General features: G+C 44.1%; 1 protein-coding gene across 2 annotated transcripts in view; it reads left to right on the forward strand.

Annotated features, from left to right (window-relative positions):
* Positions 1 to 18024, forward strand: part of LOC115091789 — a 285555-nt gene that overhangs the window by 59218 nt on the left and 208313 nt on the right. For both annotated transcript variants that reach the window (XM_029602004.1, XM_029602012.1), the window contains exon 2: positions 9409 to 9470. In XM_029602004.1, coding sequence (XP_029457864.1) covers positions 9409 to 9470 — 62 coding nt within the window. The remainder of the gene's footprint in view (positions 1 to 9408; positions 9471 to 18024) is intronic.

Here is an 18024-nt window from a genome sequence, read left to right on the forward strand (position 1 = left end):
CATTGTCTAAACTGTACTAACCTGTATTAACCTGCATTGTCTAAACTGTACTAACCTGCATTGCCCTGCATTGTCTAAACTGTATTAACTGCATATTACTGTATTAACTGCATTAACTGTATTAACTGCATATTACTGCACATTACTGCATATTACCTGCATTGTCCAATCTGCCTAATCTGCATTGTTTAATCTGCATGGTGTACTATCGGCATTACTTGCATCACTCTACCAGCACTGTGCCCTTTCCTTCAGCCAAACTCCCTACACCTTAAACCCTGCCCTGTATTGCCCTATACCCTCTCAGTATTCATCCCACCTACCTTTCCTGCCCCCTCCCTCCACCCTGGCCTCATCATCCACAATGACCACTCAACACATCAGCCGCATCCACCTCCCCCACAACAGACGCCCCCAACTCTTCCGACCATCCCCCTCTTACAAGTCCCTCCTCCCTATTCTCACAACCCCCCTCAACCAAGTTCTAGGACTCACTACCCTCTCTATCATTCTGTTCAACGCCCAATCACTCTCTAAAAAGACCCCCATTCTAAATGACCTCCTCACTGACGCCAAGCCAGACATCTGCGCGATCACGGAAACCTGGCTCAAAGAGACAGACATAGTCCTCTTGAACCAGCTACCGACTCACTCCTACGAATTCCTATCCATTCCAAGACCCAAGAAAAGAGGAGGTGGCATTCTCCTAGCCTTCAAGAAACACCTCAAGCTCAAACTCTCCCACGCCACCTCACCCACCAAACTAGAAATTGGCCTTTTCAAGTCCCCCTCACTACAGATCTGTCTTATCTATGCTCCCCCTGGCTCCATCGAACGGGACCCCTCCCCCTTAATTGAATTCCTATCCGCCAACATTAACTTTGAAATCCCCTCCATCATACTAGGAGACTTCAACCTCCATGTCGACGCCACTCCCCTCACCCCCTCTTGTGAGACTGTCCTCACCGCACTCCAAGCATTAGGCCTTAGACAAATCGTTGTCTCCCCCACCCATCAAGCTGGTCACTCCTTGGACCTTATATTCATTAACCATTGCTTCCTACCATCCCACCCCCCCCACTTGCTCCCCTGTACCCTGGTCGGACCACTTCCTCATAAAAGCCCTGCTCCCCCTTAACTTCCCTACTACTCCCACCCCCTCAAACAACTCTACCTTCACCTTTAGGAAACCCTGCTCAGGAGATGAATTAGCTCTTGCCATATCCAATGCCTCTACTAGCCTTGACTGCTCAAGTCCCGAAACTGCCATCTCATCCTGGCTCAGCACAACCCTTGAGATTGCAGACAAACTATGTCCCATCTCCAAACGTAACCTTACCCATTCCACAAAAAACCATCAACCATGGTACACGACAGAATTAAGATCCCTAAAAAACACCCTTAGGCAACGAGAAAGAACGTGGCGAAAAGCCCCCTCACCCCAACTCGCCTCAAGCTACAAAACCACCCTTCACCAATACAGAATAACCACCCTTAAAACTAAAAGAGACTTCTACTCATCCAAGATCCACCAGTACATGTACAACCCTAAAGCCCTCTTTAATTATGTTGCCAACCTCACCAAATCCTCCCAGCCCACTATCCCTGAGAACGAAGCCACCGCCAAGAGTGAAGAAATCGCCTAATATTTTCTCGCAAAAATCACCAACATCCTCCTCAGATTTCAACACCCATCTCCCTCAATTCCCCTTTCCCCCCCCCTTTCAACCTTCTGCCACCTCACCCACCCTCCAAACCCTCGACCTGACTTCCTCTAAAGAAGTGGAATCCATCCTCAAAAAACTCAAACCTGCATCACACCCCTCGGACACCATTCCCACTAAATCTCTCCTCTCCATCCCAAATACTATTTCCAAACCCATCGCAGACATCATAAACTCCTCCCTCTCTTCTGGCTCTGTCCCAGATGTGCTCAAGCAAGCAATTGTTAAGCCCCTCTTAAAAAAACCAACACTAGACCCTAAAGACCCCGCCAACTTCCGCCCTATCTCTAACCTGCCATTCCTCTCCAAAATTATGGAAAAGATTGTAAACATCCAACTCTCAGAATATCTCGAAAGTAATAATATTCTTCATTCAGCCCAATTCGGCTTCCGTAAATACCTCAACACGGAAACCCTCCTGCTCTCCCTCACAGATCACTTGCTCATAGGCATGGACCAAGGCAGCTGCTACCTCCTCGCCCTCCTCGACATCTCAGCGGCCTTCGACACCATCAACCACAACCACCTCATCAACCGCTTAACCGAAATAGGTATCTCCGGCCTAGCCCTGCTATGGTTCAAATCCTACCTATCTAACAGAAAGTTCTCCGTCAAGATAGGAAACGCCAACTCCACACTCTACCCCTTGTCTCAAGGCGTCCCCCAAGGCTCCTCTCTCTCCTCTGCCCTTTTCAATATCTATCTCACTCCTCTATGTCACCTCCTCACAGACCTTGGCCTCAAATTCTACCTCTCTGCAGATGACGTGCAAATCATCATTCCCATTCACAACTCCCTCTCAGATGCCCTTGCTTTCTGGAACACATGTCTTGCTAACATAAATGACTTCCTCTCCAACATCCACCTTGCACTAAACTCCTCTAAAATGGAGCTGCTCCTCATCTCTCCCCACCTCCCTCCTAAACCCCTGATCTCCAACGACCCAGCTTTCAACACCATAATGCCCCACACCACCGTAAGAGACCTTGGAGTAATCCTAGATCAACAACTCAATCTAAAAAAACAGATCAACACCATCCTCAAAGAAGGTTTCTTCAAGCTCAATATCCTGAAGAAACTCAGACCCCTCCTCCACTATCATGACTTCCGTACCGTCATCCAAGCCACCCTCTCATCAAAGCTCGACTACTGTAACGCCCTCCTCCTTGGTCTACCCTCCTCCACCACCAAACCCTTACAAATGTTCCAAAATGCTATCGCTAGGGTCATTACCAACTCACGGAAAGCTGATCACATCACTCCTATACTCAAAGAACTCCACTGGCTCCCCATCGCATCCCGAATTCTCTTTAAAACCTTAACCATAGTTCACAAATCCATCCACACATACAACTCTAACTGGCTAGATGAACCCTTTTGTCACATACGCACCGAACAACCCACCCGAACTGTCAATAAAGGCACCCTCTCCATTCCCCCCTTAAAAAAAGCCCACCTTACTTCTACCAGGGATCGCGCCCTTTCCATTGCAGGCCCTAAGCAATGGAATGCCCTCCCCACCACACTCAGGCTGGAGCCATGTTACTCCAAGTTCAGAAAAAAACTTAAAACATGGCTCTTCCGACAAGCCTACCCTGACTAACCTTCACCTCCTCCCCCCTTGACCCGAACTTATTGCTCCTCCCCCTCCCCTACCAACCCCTGCCCTCCTGAACCCTCTCCTATACTTTCCTGTAAGTAACCCGCTTAAATTTGTATTCTTTCCTGTAAATAGCACGTTACAGCTTCAACGCTCTAATCTCTATGCCCCTTGCTTTTCCTCTTGTAAATAACCTGCCTAAACTTGTATATAGTCCACTAAATAGCTCGTTACAGTTTTAATGCTTTAATTTCTATGCCCCCTGCTCTTGTATAATCCTCCTTGTTTTCCCCTCCCTGTTGATTGTAATTTCTGCCTTTAGTTACAATGTGAACCGGTATGATGTATGCATACTAATACCGGTATATAAAAGTTTTCAAATAAATAAATAAATAAATCTCGCCCAGCTCAGCGTTCCCAATCTCTGCAACAAAGGCCTTCCAGGCCTCAACCCCCTCCTCAGACTGCACCAACGTCAAGGTTTTGAGATATACTCAGAGAGCAGAAGCCTATCCTTCAATCCAGTCCCGCACTTACCAGTAGGAGATCGCATAGCCTTCTTCCATCACACCTGGACCTCCATAACTACAGACCAATGGGTACTTTCCATTACAGCTCAGGGGTACCGATTGGATTTTCTCATTGTACCAAACGAAACTCCACCAATCTCCTCTTGGACAGTGAACCATCACTCCAAGCTCCTAAAAACAGAATTATCCACCCTTCTGAGAGCCAAGGCCATAGAACCAGTTCCCCGGTCTCAGCAGGGCAGAGGATTCTACTCCCGATATTTCCTCAGTCCAAAGAAAACAGGGGATCTACGTCCTATCCTAGACCTCAGAAATCTCAACAAATTTCTCAAAAAAGAAAAATTCAGGATGGTATCATTAGGCACCATGTTACCTCTTCTTCAAAAAGGGGATTGGCTCTGTTCTCTGGATCTTCAAGACGCCTACGCTCACATTCCCATCTTTCCTCCTCATCGCAAATATCTGCGATTTCTGGTCGAGGGACAACATTTTCAATACCGGGTGCTCCCATTCGGCCTCGCCTCAGCACCACGAGTATTCACAAAGTGTCTAGCGGTGGCGGTGGCACACCTCCACAAGCAAAGGGTGCACATATTTCCTTATCTAGACGATTGGCTCATCAGGAGTCGAACAAAAGAAGGTGCTCTCAATTCACTCAAGCTCACAATCAACTTACTTCACTCCTTGGGGTTTCTCATCAATTACCAGAAATCCCATTTCACACCATCTCACCTACTACAGTTCATCGGTGCAGATTTAAATACCATCATAGCAAAAGCTTTTCTTCCAAGAGAATGTGCACACACACTCGTTCTCCTGGCACATTCTCTCCGAACTCAATCTCGGACCACAGCTCATCAGTGCCTCCTCTGTCACATGGCCTCCACAGTTCATGTCACTCCCATGGCCAGACTGACCATGCGACTAATGCAATGGTCTCTCAAAACACAATGGATTCAAGCCATTCAACCACTGTCCTCTCACATTCAAATAACTCAGGAACTTCGTTCTTCCCTCCTCTGGTGGACATCAATGAACAATTTGCTAAAAGGTCTACCTTTCCAGCAACCAGTTCCGCAAGTAACATTAACTGCAGATGCATCCACTTTAGGCTGGGGAGCGCACATTGGTCATCTGCAGACCCAAGGGACGTGGACAAAGACCGAAGCCACTTTTCAGATAAACTTCCTAGAGCTTCGAGCTATACGTTATGCGCTGCATGCGTTCAAGGACTGCCTTTCACACAAGACGGTACTTATACAAACGGACAACACAGTAGCCATGTGATACATCAACAAGCAAGGGGGAACGGGCTCGTATCTCCTTTGCCAAGAAGCAGCACAAATTTGGGACTGGGCCTTAGCACATTCGATACTTCTACGGGCCACTTATCTAGCAGGCACTCACAACGTAGTAGCGGATCGACTCAGTCGTCAGTTCCAACCACACGAGTGGTCTTTGGATCCAGCGACAGCAACCAAGGTCTTTCAATGTTGGGGTCAACCAACAATAGATCTCTTCGCATCCCATCTGAACTACAAAGTGAACCATTATTGCTCTCTGCTACGGCAGGTAAACAGCCTGCCAAAAGACGCCTTTACTTGCCATTGGAACTCTGGCCTGCTATACCCGTATCCTCCGATACCGCTCATACCCAAGACACTAGTAAAGCTACAACAGGACAAGGGATCTATGATACTCATAGCCCCGTATTGGCCTCGACAAGTATGGTTTCCCACACTTCTAGACCTCTCAGTCAAGGATCCCATTCGTCTGGGAGTAGCTCCCACTCTCATAACTCAGGATCAGGGTCGATTGCGCCATCCAAACCGCCAATCCCTTGCCCTGACAGCGTGGATGTTGAAAGCTTAATTTTACAACCACTCAATCTTTCAACCCATATCTCTCAAGTGCTTATAGCTTCACGTAAACCCTCCACACGAAGGAACTACGCCGCAAAATGGAAAAGATTTACCTTGTGGTGCAAGCAAAACAATTCTGATCCTTTCACTTGCTCCACGTCTTCTTTATTAGATTACTTATATTATCTTTCAGAGTCTGGGCTCCAGACTTCATCTGTCAGAGTACATTTAAGTGCAATCTCAGCTTACCATAACAAATTAGAAGATGCACCTATCTCTACACAACCTCTTGTCAGTAGGTTTATGAGAGGATTAAATCAACTTAAACCACCAGTTCGACCCCCAATCATACAATGGGACCTGAACGTGGTATTAACCAGACTCATGCGTTCTCCATTCGAACCCATAGATACCCGTGATCTTAAATTTCTCACATGGAAAACTATCTTCCTCATAGCCATAGCTAGAAGAATCAGTGAACTACAAGCACTTGTTACATACGAACCTTTCACAAAGTTCCTACATGACAGGGTGGTTCTCCATACTCATCCTAAATTCCTTGATTCACGGAATTCCACTTGAATCAATCCATAGTTTTACCCACATTCTTTCCAAGGCCTCATTCTTACCTAGGTGAATGGGCATTACATACCCTGGACTGCAAGCGTGCATTATCTTTCTACCTAAATCTCATTGCAGTAAATAGGAAATCCAGTCAACTTTTTGTATCTTATGATCCAAACAAACCAGGTAAAGCAGTGGGTAAACATACTTTGTCCAACTGGCTAGCAGATTGCATACAGTTTTGTTATGAAAAAGCAGGCCTTACTCTTCAAGGGTGAGTAAAAGCACATTCAGTAAGGGCAATGTCAACCTCAGTAGCACACCTTCGCTCTGTGCCTATTTTTGACAAATGTAAAGCAGCAACATGGAGTTCTCTTCGCACCTTTGCAGCTCACTACTGTTTAGACAAAGAAGGGAGCCAAGATTCAGCCTATGGGCAATCTGTCTTAAAGAACTTGTTCCCAGTTTAAACCCAACTCCTTCTACATCCATCCTGCTGTGATCTTCGGCTGACTCATTTCCATCAACAAGACTGCAAGTTTGCTTCACTACAAAATGACAGCCTCTAGCTTGCTAATCACCCATATGTGAGGACTAGCATCCTGCTTGTCCTGGGATAAAGCAAAATTGCTTACCTTGTAATAGGTGTTATCCCAGGACAGCAGGATGTAGTCCTCACGAAACCCACCCGCCACCCCGCGGAGTTGGGTCCGATATGTTTTATTATTTTATTTTTTGGCTAATGCTAAATTGCTACAAAACAGACTGAAGGGAGACCCCTGTGGCAGAGAATATCATGGCATGCTGGGCATGCTCAGTAGGCACTCTGGGTGCCAGTCAAAAGTTTCATGGAAACTTTGACAGACGTTTTTCCGTGTAGGGCTCCATTACCGATGTCACCCATATGTGAGGACTACAGCCTGCTGTCCTGGGATAACACCTATTACAAGGTAAGCAATTTTGCTTTATAGTGGATAACACATTGAAATCGTCGGTTCAGTGTGCTGTAGCACACTGAACCGACGAATGTTGGGAATTATTAGAAAGGGAATGGCGAATAAAAAGGAAAATGTCATAATGCCTCTGTATCGCTCCATGGTGAGACCACACCTTGAATACTGTGTACAATTCTGGTCACCGCATCTCAAAAAAGATATAGTTACGATGGAGAAGGTACAGAGAAGGGCGACCAAAATGATAAAGGGGATGGAACAGCTCTCCTATGAGAAAAGACTAAAGAGGTTTGGACTGTTCAGCTTTGAGAAGAGACAACTAAGGGGGGATATGATAGAGGTGTTTAAAATCATGAGAGGTCTAGAATGGGTAAATGTGAATCGGTTATTTACTCTATCGGATAATAGAAGGACTAAGGGGCACTCCATGAAGTTAGCATGTGGCACATTTAAAACTAATTGGAGAAAGTTCGTTTTCACTCAACACACAATTAAACTCTGGAATTTGTTGCCAAGGGATGTGGTTAATGCAGTTAGTGTAGCTGGGTTTAAAAAAGGTTTGGATAAGTTCTTGGAGGAAAGAAGTCTATTACCTTCTATTAATTAAGTTGACTTAGAAAATAGCCACTGCTATTACTAGCAACAGTAGCATGGGATAGACTTAGTTTTTGGGTACTTGCCAGGTTCTTATGGCTTGAATTGGCCACTTTTGGAAACAGGATTCTGAGCTTGATGGATCCTTGGTCTGACCCAGTATGGCATGTTCTTATGTTCTTACAATCTATGTCCTCGAATATTAGGATCCAAATACTATTCCAGAAGAAATAGAAAGCAACTATATGGAGAATACTAGCTTACAGAGGGGTATCATATCTGTTACAAGGACTCACATTCCCAACCCATATGAGGTCAGCTATCATTTGAAGGTAGGTTTCCCTCCACATTTGGCCCTTTAGCAACAAGAAAATTTGATAACTGAGAATGGTGAAAAAAAAGTATAAGAAACATAATTATATTTTATAAGGCATTTACATGGAAATTTCAAACTAAAAAGAGGGTACCCAATTGCAGAACTCTAGGCCTCCTCAAGAGGAAGGGGTATCCTCTTTTTCTGCATATATCTAGCTGAGTCCAGAAAAACTCAAACTTTAAGATTAAGGAAAAGCTCTAAACGATGTCTAAAAAACTTCTTAAGAGTCCAATTCTATCTGATTCCAAAAGGAAGGAAAAAATGAAGGTCACTGCTTGAGCTATTTCACTGTCAGAGGTATCAAGGACCTCTGAAATATTTCATTTATCAGAAACCACTGGAGATAGAGACTGCATATTTTGGTCCTCATCAGGTTTTTTCTTAAATGGTGGTAAATAATAAATCCTTGTAGTTGGTAGATTAGCATTTTCTGGAATCTTTAATATTTCCATCAGATATTTCCTTCACGTATCCTTTGCCAAAGTGTAGCAATGTGACAGAATCTGAGAAGGAGTCAAGTACTTCTTCTTGGCTCTCTTCCAGCAATTCACTCCCTGGCACCAGACCCCTTACTGAACATGCACATGCATCGGGCCGACAACCGGACCCTCAGGAGGGAGCACTGAGACCTCCCTCTCGTTAGCCCTTTGCTTGCGGCTAGAATGAGGCATAGTAAACGGAATAGGAAACAAAACGAGAGGAGAGATGTGACGCCGTGTAGAGCTAGGTCAGCATCTTGGATCCCCCTCGGTTACTTTTTAAGTAAGTGCTCCACCATGTAACTCTGTTTGGGACTTCTCGTGTGTCAATCTAATTCAGCCCTGCTTGTTGACAGAGAAAGCAAGTTTGCTTACAGTAAACAGAGTTCTCCATAGGCAGCTGGAGGAATTAACCATGCTTAATATCAACCCTCCTCCCTGGAGAGTCAACTAATGAGCTAAAGCTAAGCTCTATAATCAACTGAGGGGCTCATGAAGCAATTTGTGCATGGGAACTCCCACACATGTTCTGTGGTTAAAGTTTACTGAGATAGAGAGATGGGTCTGTTCAGCGTCATCAGATGATGTCACCCACATGTTATAGCTAATGCATCCTGCTGTCTACAGAGAATCCTGTTTACAGTAAGTGAAGATACTGTTCTGGATATAGATAAATATAGCAAAGGTATGAACTTTAAAAGTGAATCAATTTCATTTTTCTCTCAGGTTTATGATATTTATCTGAATAAAGCTACAAATGACACTGATGGCATTTGCAACAATAAAAGGTAAGCCATTGATCTTGGATTGTCAAGTGAGTATTTCTTCTAAACTAAACCAGGACATCCCATTAGTAATACAGCCTAGCCATTTTCATTCTCAAAAAAACTAGCCTGTTATCCATATCACAGGAATGGAAAGAAACCTATTATATAGTCTGTGTTCCCATTTCCAGAAGAAAATGGGATTTACATAATTTGAAGCATACATTCTTAAGGTAGGTCCACTGCTTTCTGGGTCTTGCACTCTTTCATTTTACTTCATCTAAATATGCAGGTTTTCTTGATTTGCACAGTTTTTCACTTAATTTTGAACAAGCTTGCTATGCTTATTGAGTACTTGGAAGAGAAAGAAGAGGATAATTATAAAAACGTGATTGGGATTTTGCAGAATTGCATATACCCTCTGTCTTCCTATCCCTCCCTTGAGAACAAACACAAGGGGAGTATAATGAAATTTGGATAAAGGAAGCATAAATCAGTGGCACAGCAGACCCTGGAATAGCTTGATGTGTTCTACTCCTGGGGGAATTCTCTACAAATATGCATCGCAAAATTTCCCTCTGGCTCAAAATCTAACGTTTGGGCAAGGAATGTGGCTGTGTAACTCCTAAAGTGAACTGTGCTGACTAGGAAAGAAAGAGCTGTGGCAGCAGTTGGCCCATGGGGTCGTGAAAGAAAGAAATGTAAGGGTGGCCCCAGAAGAAAAAGCTATTGCTCTTATCAGTCCACACAGCCCCAAAAGAGATGGCAATGTTCTGGGCCGCAGAGGCTGAAAAAGATGGAGTGATTATAATGGGCTCAAGCCTGTGGAGAAGAGGGAGTGTGTTAGAAAACCCGGCCGCGATTCGCCGCAGCCAGGCCTTCCTACCTGCTCCGGCAGGTCTGGAGAGTCTGTTTTCGGCCTTGGGGGTCAGCCGCGCCTCTCACTGAGGGCTGCGGGCTGACCGCAGGCTCCAATCGCTGTTTTTGGGAGCGTTTGGGCACGCCCCCCTCCAGGACGTGCATACTAATGACATCATTGATGTCTTGCACAGGCAGCAACAGGCTTACAACTTGCATTGGAAGTTTAGAAGTTTATTTAAAACTGCAACGATCTGGTGTTCCTTTGTACTGACAACAGTAGTGGGTGAGTGAAGTCTGCCAGTCTGCTCCAGCTTCATTCTTGAGGCTTGTCAGTTTGTTCCAGCTTCATCCTGATCTAGCTTCAGCTTGTTCCAACTTCGTCCTGTTCCAGCTTTGTTCTGAGCCTGATTCAACTAGATCCAGCTATGGTCAAATCTTAATCCAGCCTGTTCCAAATCCAGTACTTTTCACGATTCAACTACCTTTTGCAGACGATCCCAACTTCCAAAGTCCGAATTCCAGAGGAACGTGGACTGGTAGGAACTGATAGTTTGTTGAGTTGTCTTGCTTGCACCAACAGTTTCTCAGGGGCTACACCTTTTAGACAAACTGCATAATGTCACGGAGAAAGGGTCCACGATCTCAACAGTTTGCCAGGACCATGGACTCGGCGGATTTAAGTGCTTTCTAGGCCATTCCTGATTTGACCCAATGCCTTCAGCAGGAACAAATATGCCTGGATGTCCTGGCTGCAACCATAGAATGCTTGGCTAACGGATTAGATTCCACTCCCATGCTGATGGCTCCAACAAACTTCCAGTGGCTTCACTCTCTCAAATTGCTCCAATTCATTTTTCAGCTCCTCCAAGATACTCTGGAGATCCTAAGCAGTGTCGTGGGTTTTTAAACTACCGCTTTATGCACTTCTCAATACAACCTGCTCAGTTCTCTCGGATCAGACTAAGATCACCTTCATTTTGTCTTTGTTAGATGGGAAGGCTCTTGTGTGGGCCTCCCCACTGTGGGAACGTGGAGATTCTCTCCTTACAGATTTGGCTTCTTCTATACAGAATTTCAGACAACTTTTTGATAAGCCGGGTCGACAGTCTACAGCGTCCTCTGATCTTTTGCACCTTCGACAGGGTTTCCGATCTTTAATGGATTATGCGGTGGAATTCCGTACTTCGGCTTTGAAGCTTGGATGGCGTGATGACAGTTTACGCAGCATTTTCTTGGAGGGGTTATCAAGAATAAAAGATGAACTTACTGCCTGAGAACTGCCTTCAGAACTTGAATCTCTTATTGATTTGGCAGGACAAATTGATCGTCGTATCCAGCAACGCCTCGGGAGGTTAAACCAATTCGCAAACCAATTCTTCTAGCACCGGCTTTCTCTCGACCAATAGTCACACCTTCTAGCACTGAATTAGTCTCTAACCGTACTGAAGAATCTAGGCAGCTGGGACGTAGTCGCCTTATGCCAGAGGAGAGACAACGTCGTCGTTCCCAAGGTCTGTGCCTTTACTGAGGAGGCAAAGGTCATATTTTGGTCCATTGTCCCGAGAGGCCAGAAAACTCTCGAGTCTAAGAGTCACTGGGGAGATGACCCTAGGCTGCAGTAATCCTACTCCCCAGTGCATGGTTCCAGTGACTCTTTTTCATCAGAAAGATTCATTTACAACACAAGCCTTTATAGACTCTGGGGCTGGTGGAAATTTCATCTTAGCTAGCCTTGTTAAGCAATTAGGACTTTGTTATTCCCAAGATGCCTCCACTCCTTATTTCCTCCATCCGAGGGGAATCATTACCTGGTCAACTAACTCATGTTACCAACCCTGTGAGGTTTCATACTGGGATTTTGCATGAAAAAGAAATTTCTTTCTTTTTATTAGAAAAGGCCATACATCCAATTGTCTTAGGCCTTCAGTGGCTTCAAAAACTTTCACCACATATTGATTGGGAGACTTTACAATTAGTGGCTTGGGGTCCAACCTGTCGTACATTTTGCCTCCATAATGTACCTCGACCATTGTTCATGCTTGCTATGACTTTTACTGGTCTACCTTCTCAATATGAAGATTTCATAGATGTTTTCTCAAAAGAAAAGGGGGAGACTCTTCCCGAGCACTGACCGTTTGAATGTGCTATTAATCTCCTTCCAGGTAGCACTCCACCTAGAGGTCGGGTATACCCATTATCTTTACCTGAATCTCAAGCTATGTCACACTGTATCCAAGAAAATCTTCAACATGGGTTCATTCATCCCTCCAACTCACCGGCAGAAGCCGGATTTTTCTTTTTGGCAAAGAAAGATGGGACATTAAGATGTTGTATAGATTACAGAGGTCTTAACACCCTTACACAGAAAGATAGATATCCACTTCCTCCCATTCCAGAGTTATTGGATCGTCTCCAGGGAGAGGAGCATATAATCTAGTGCGAATTAGATCCGGAGATGAGTGGAAGACTGCATTTAACACACGCGATGGACATTACGAATACTTGGTGATACCTTTTGGACTGTGTAATGCCCCAGAAGTCTTCCAAAACCTAATGAATGAAATATTTCGAGATCTCCTTAATACTAGTGTGATCATATATCTCGATGAAGTACTTATCTATTCCAAGGATATAATGGGAGACTTCAATTACCCCAGTATAGACTGGGTAAATGTATCATCGGGTCACGCTAGAGAGATAACGTTCCTGGATGGAATAAATGTTAGTTTTATGGAGCAATTGGTTCAGGAACCCGCGAGAGAGGGAGCAATTTTAGATCTAATTCTCAGTGGAGCACAGGACTTGGTGAGAGAGGTAACGGTGGTGGGGCCGCTTGGCAATAGTGATCATAATATGATCAAATTTGATTTAATGACTGGAAAAGGAACAGTGTGCAAATCCAAGGCTCTTGTGCTAAACTTTCAAAAGGGAAACTTTGATAAAATGAGAAAAATTGTTAGAAAAAAACTGAAAGGAGCAGCTACAAAAGTAAAAAATGTCCAAGAGGCGTGGTCATTGTTAAAAAATACCATTCTAGAAGCACAGTCCAGATGTATTGCACACATTAAGAAAGGTGGAAAGAAGGCAAAACGATTACCGGCATGGTTAAAAGGGGAGGTGAAAGAAGCTATTTTAGCCAAAAGATCTTCATTCAAAAATTGGAAGAAGGATCCAACAGAAGAAAATAGGATAAAGCATAAACGTTGGCAAGTTAAATGTAAGACATTGATAAGACAGGCTAAGAGAGAATTTGAAAAGCAAAAACTCACAGTAAAAACTTTTTTAAACATATCCGAAGCAGAAATCCTGTGAGGGAGTCAGTTGGACCGTTAGATGATCGAGGGGTTAAAGGGGCACTTAGAGAAGATAAGGCCATCGCGGAAAGATTGAATGATTTCTTTGCTTCGGTGTTTACTGAAGAGGATGTTGGGGAGGTACCCGTAATGAAGAAGGTTTTCATGGGTAATGATTCAGATGGACTGAATCAAATCACGGTGAACCTAGAAGATGTGGTAGGCCTGATTGACAAACTGAAGAGTAGTAAATCACCTGGACTGGATGGTATACACCCCAGAGTTCTGAAGGAACTAAAAAATGAAATTTCAGATCTGTTAGTAAAAATTTGTAACTTATTAAAATCATCCATTGTACCTGAAGACTGGAGGATAGCAAATGTAACCCCAATATTTAAAAAGGGCTCCAGGGGCGATCCGGGAAACTATAGACCGGTTAGCCTGACTTCAGTGCCAGGAAAAATAGTGGAAAGTGTTCTAAACATCAAAATCACAGAACATATAGAAAGACATGGTTTAATGGAACAAAGTCAGCATGGCTTTACCCAGGGCAAGTCTTGCCTCACAAATCTGCTTCACTTTTTTGAAGGAGTTAATAAACATGTGGATAAAGGTGAACCGGTAGATATAGTAAACTTGGATTTTCAGAAGGCGTTTGACAAAGTTCCTCATGAGAGGCTTCTAGGAAAAGTAAAAAGTCATGGGATAGGTGGCGAGGTCCTTTCGTGGATTGCAAACTGGCTAAAAGACAGGAAACAGAGAGTAGGATTAAATGGGCAATTTTCTCAGTGGAAGGGAGTGGACAGTGGAGTGCCTCAGGGATCTGTATTGGGACCCTTACTTTTCAATATATTTATAAATGATCTGGAAAGAAATACGACGAGTGAGATAATCAAATTTGCAGATGACACAAAATTGTTCAGAGTAGTTAAATCACAAGCAGATTGTGATAAATTGCAGGAAGACCTTGTGAGGCTGGAAAATTGGGCATCCAAATGGCAGATGAAATTTAATGTGGATAAGTGCAAGGTGATGCATATAGGGAAAAATAACCCATGCTATAATTACACAATGTTGGGTTCCATATTAGGTGCTACAACCCAAGAAAGAGATCTAGGTGTCATAGTGGATAACACATTGAAATCGTCAGTACAGTGTGCTGCGGCAGTCAAAAAAGCAAACAGAATGTTGGGAATTATTAGAAAGGGAATGGTGAATAAAATGGAAAATGTCATAATGCCTCTGTATCGCTCCATGGTGAGACCGCACCTTGAATACTGTGTACAATTCTGGTCGCCGCATCTCAAAAAAGATATAATTGCGATGGAGAAGGTACAGAGAAGGGCTACCAAAATGATAAGGGGAATGGAACAACTCCCCTATGAGGAAAGACTAAAGAGGTTAGTAGCATGGGTTCTTCTTAGTGTTTGGGTAATTGCCAGGTTCTTGTGGCCTGGTTTTTTGGCCTCTGTTGGAAACAGGATGCTGGGCTTGATGGACCCTTGGTCTGTCCCAGCATGGCAATTTCTTATGACTTTTCAGCTTGGAGAAGAGACGACTGAGGGGGGATATGATAGAAGTGTTTAAAATCATGAGAGGTCTAGAACGGGTAGATGTGAATCGGTTATTTACTCTTTCGGATAGTAGAAAGACTAGGGGGCACATTTAAAACTAATCGGAGAAAGTACTTTTTTACTCAACGCACAATTAGACTCTGGAATTTGTTGTCGGAGGATGTGGTTAGTGCAGTTAATATAGCTGTGTTTAAAAAAGGATTGGATAAGTTCTTGGAGGAGAAGTCCATTACCTGCTATTAAGTTCACTTAGAGAATAGCCACTGCCATTAGCAATGGTTACATGGAATAGACTTAGTTTTTGGGTACTTGCCAGGTTCTTATGACCTGGATTGGCCACTGTTGGAAACAGGATGCTGGGCTTGATGGACCCTAGGTCTGACCCAGTATGGCATTTTCTTATGTTCTTAAGGATCTAAGAACTCATCATACTGCAGTTAGACAAGTTCTACAACGTCTGCGGAAGCACCATCTTTATGCAAAATTAGAAAAGTGCTTGTTTGAGCAAACCTCATTACCGTTTTTGGGATTTCTAGTTTCTACTGAAGGTTTCCGCATGGATCTAGATAAAGTGGCTTGTATTCGAGACTGGCCCCAACCACAAGGACTTTGAGCTCTTCAACGGTTCCTTGGGTTTTACAATTTTTACAGAAACTTTATTCCTAATTACTCTCATTGCGTGGTTCCACTCACAGCTTTAACCAAGAAGGGAGCTGATGCATGGAACTGGTTATCTGAGGCAAAGGAAGCCTTTAAAAAATTAAAGCAAGCATTTCTTCAAAAACCTTGTCTTAGGCAACCAGATCCAACACGACCCTTTGTGGTTGAAGTATATGCTTCTGATGTCGCTGGAGAAGTTCTCAGCCAGCATTCTAATACTGGAATGCTTTTACCTTGCTCCTATTTTTCTAGAAAATTTTTACCAGCTGAGAAAAATTATGGTATTGGAGATAAAGAATTGTTGGCAGTCAAGATGGCATTGGAAGAATGGCGACAATGGATTGAGGGGGCGTTACATCCAATAACTATCTTCACATACCATAAAAATTTAGAATATCTCAGTAAGGCCCAACACTTGAATCCTCGTCATGCTCGGTGGGCGTTATTTTTTAGTCGTTTCAATTTTACCTTAAGATATTGTCCAGCTACAAAAAACGTCAGGGCTGATGCACTATCAAGAGTTTATGAAACAGATGATACTACGACTTCTCTACAATATATTGTGGATCCAGCATGAATAATCTTTGCAGCAACACAAACTGTGCCAGTAGGGAAGACTGTAGTTCCCCTTCATCTTAGACAAAAAGTACTAGCCTGGGCTCATGATTCTCTAACAGCTGGACATCCTGGCAGACTGTGCACTCTTAAATTATTAAGTCAGTACTACTGGTGGCCAACCATAGAGAAAGACACACGATCCTATGTGGATTCTTGTCCAATTTGTGCACAGCAAAAACCTTTACCAGGATGCCCTTGGGGTCTTTTACAGACTTTGCCAGTACCAAAAGCACCTTGGACTTTTTAGTAGCTCAATTAACGTGCATATTGTGAGAGAATTCTGCCCACAGTAATAACAACGCCCAGTTATCTTGCTTAGAATTGACAGAAGAGTGAAGGAACATCTTTAGAGTCCGAGTAACTTGCTCAGTTTGCCCATTAGCCTGGGGATGATATGCCGTGGTAAAATCTAACTGTACTCCAAATTTTTTACAAAGAGCTTGCCAGTATTTGCTTGTGAATTGGGATCCTCGATCAGAAGTAATATGTTGAGGCAATCCATGCAAATGAAATATGTGTTGTGTGAACAATAGTGCAAGCTCTGGAGCTGTGGGTAACTTAGGAAGAGGAATGAAGTAAGCCATCTTTGAAAATCTATCTACCACCACCCAAATCACTTGGTTACCAACAGATGGAGGCAACTCTACAATAAAATCTGTAGGAAACCAAGTGATTTGGGTGGTGGTAGATAGATTTTCAAAGATGGCTTACTTCATTCCTCTTCCTAAGTTATCCACAGCTCACTGTCGGGAGCAGTACAGCTTCGCACCATCCCCTCCCTCTTACCAAAGGTAGTCTCGGAGTTTCACCTGAACCAATCGATCTCCTTACTGTACCCGGATGGACTCAAGGACACGGAAGACAACCACCTTCTTTGCCAACTAAAAGTCAGTAGACTTTTAGTGCAGTAAGATGGATCTCTTGTTTGTTCTTCATGGGGGAAAAGAAACAGGGCGAAGCAGCTTTGCGAGCTACCATAGCTCGCTGGATTAAGGAAGTAATCAAGGGAGCTTACATAGATGCAGGGAAGCCTTTACCCCTCCAGGTCAAAGCTCATTCTACCAGGGCCCAGACAGTATACTGGGCGGAAGCTAAACTACTTTCTTCTACCGACATCCGTCAAGCAGCGACGTGGTCCTCCTTACACACTTTTTCCAGGTTCTACCACCTGGATGTCCAGGCAATAGAGGACGCAGCCTTTGCGAGGGTGGTGCTAACCGGACCACTGGCAGCTTCCCGCCCCGTTCAGGAGTAGCTTTTGTATATCCCATTGATCCTGAGTCCATTTGACTACCCGCTAGGAAATGGAGAACTTACTTACCTGATAATTTAATTTTCCTTAGTGTAGACAGATGGGCTCAGCATCCCCCCCCCCCCCCCCCCATTTGGATGTTCATGGGCAGCCATGGGCGGGATGCTGAGTCCATCTGTCTACACTAAGGGGGGGCTTAGTGTAGACAGATGGACTCAGCATCCCGCCCATGGCTGCCCATGAACGGTACCAAGAAATCATCCATGAGACGAATCTCGATCCCACGAGAGAGTAGGTAAGCCGTCACCCTATCCCCAGAT

The sequence above is a fragment of the Rhinatrema bivittatum genome, chromosome 1 (assembly GCF_901001135.1).
Source record: "Rhinatrema bivittatum chromosome 1, aRhiBiv1.1, whole genome shotgun sequence".
Lineage (NCBI taxonomy): Eukaryota > Metazoa > Chordata > Amphibia > Gymnophiona > Rhinatrematidae > Rhinatrema > Rhinatrema bivittatum.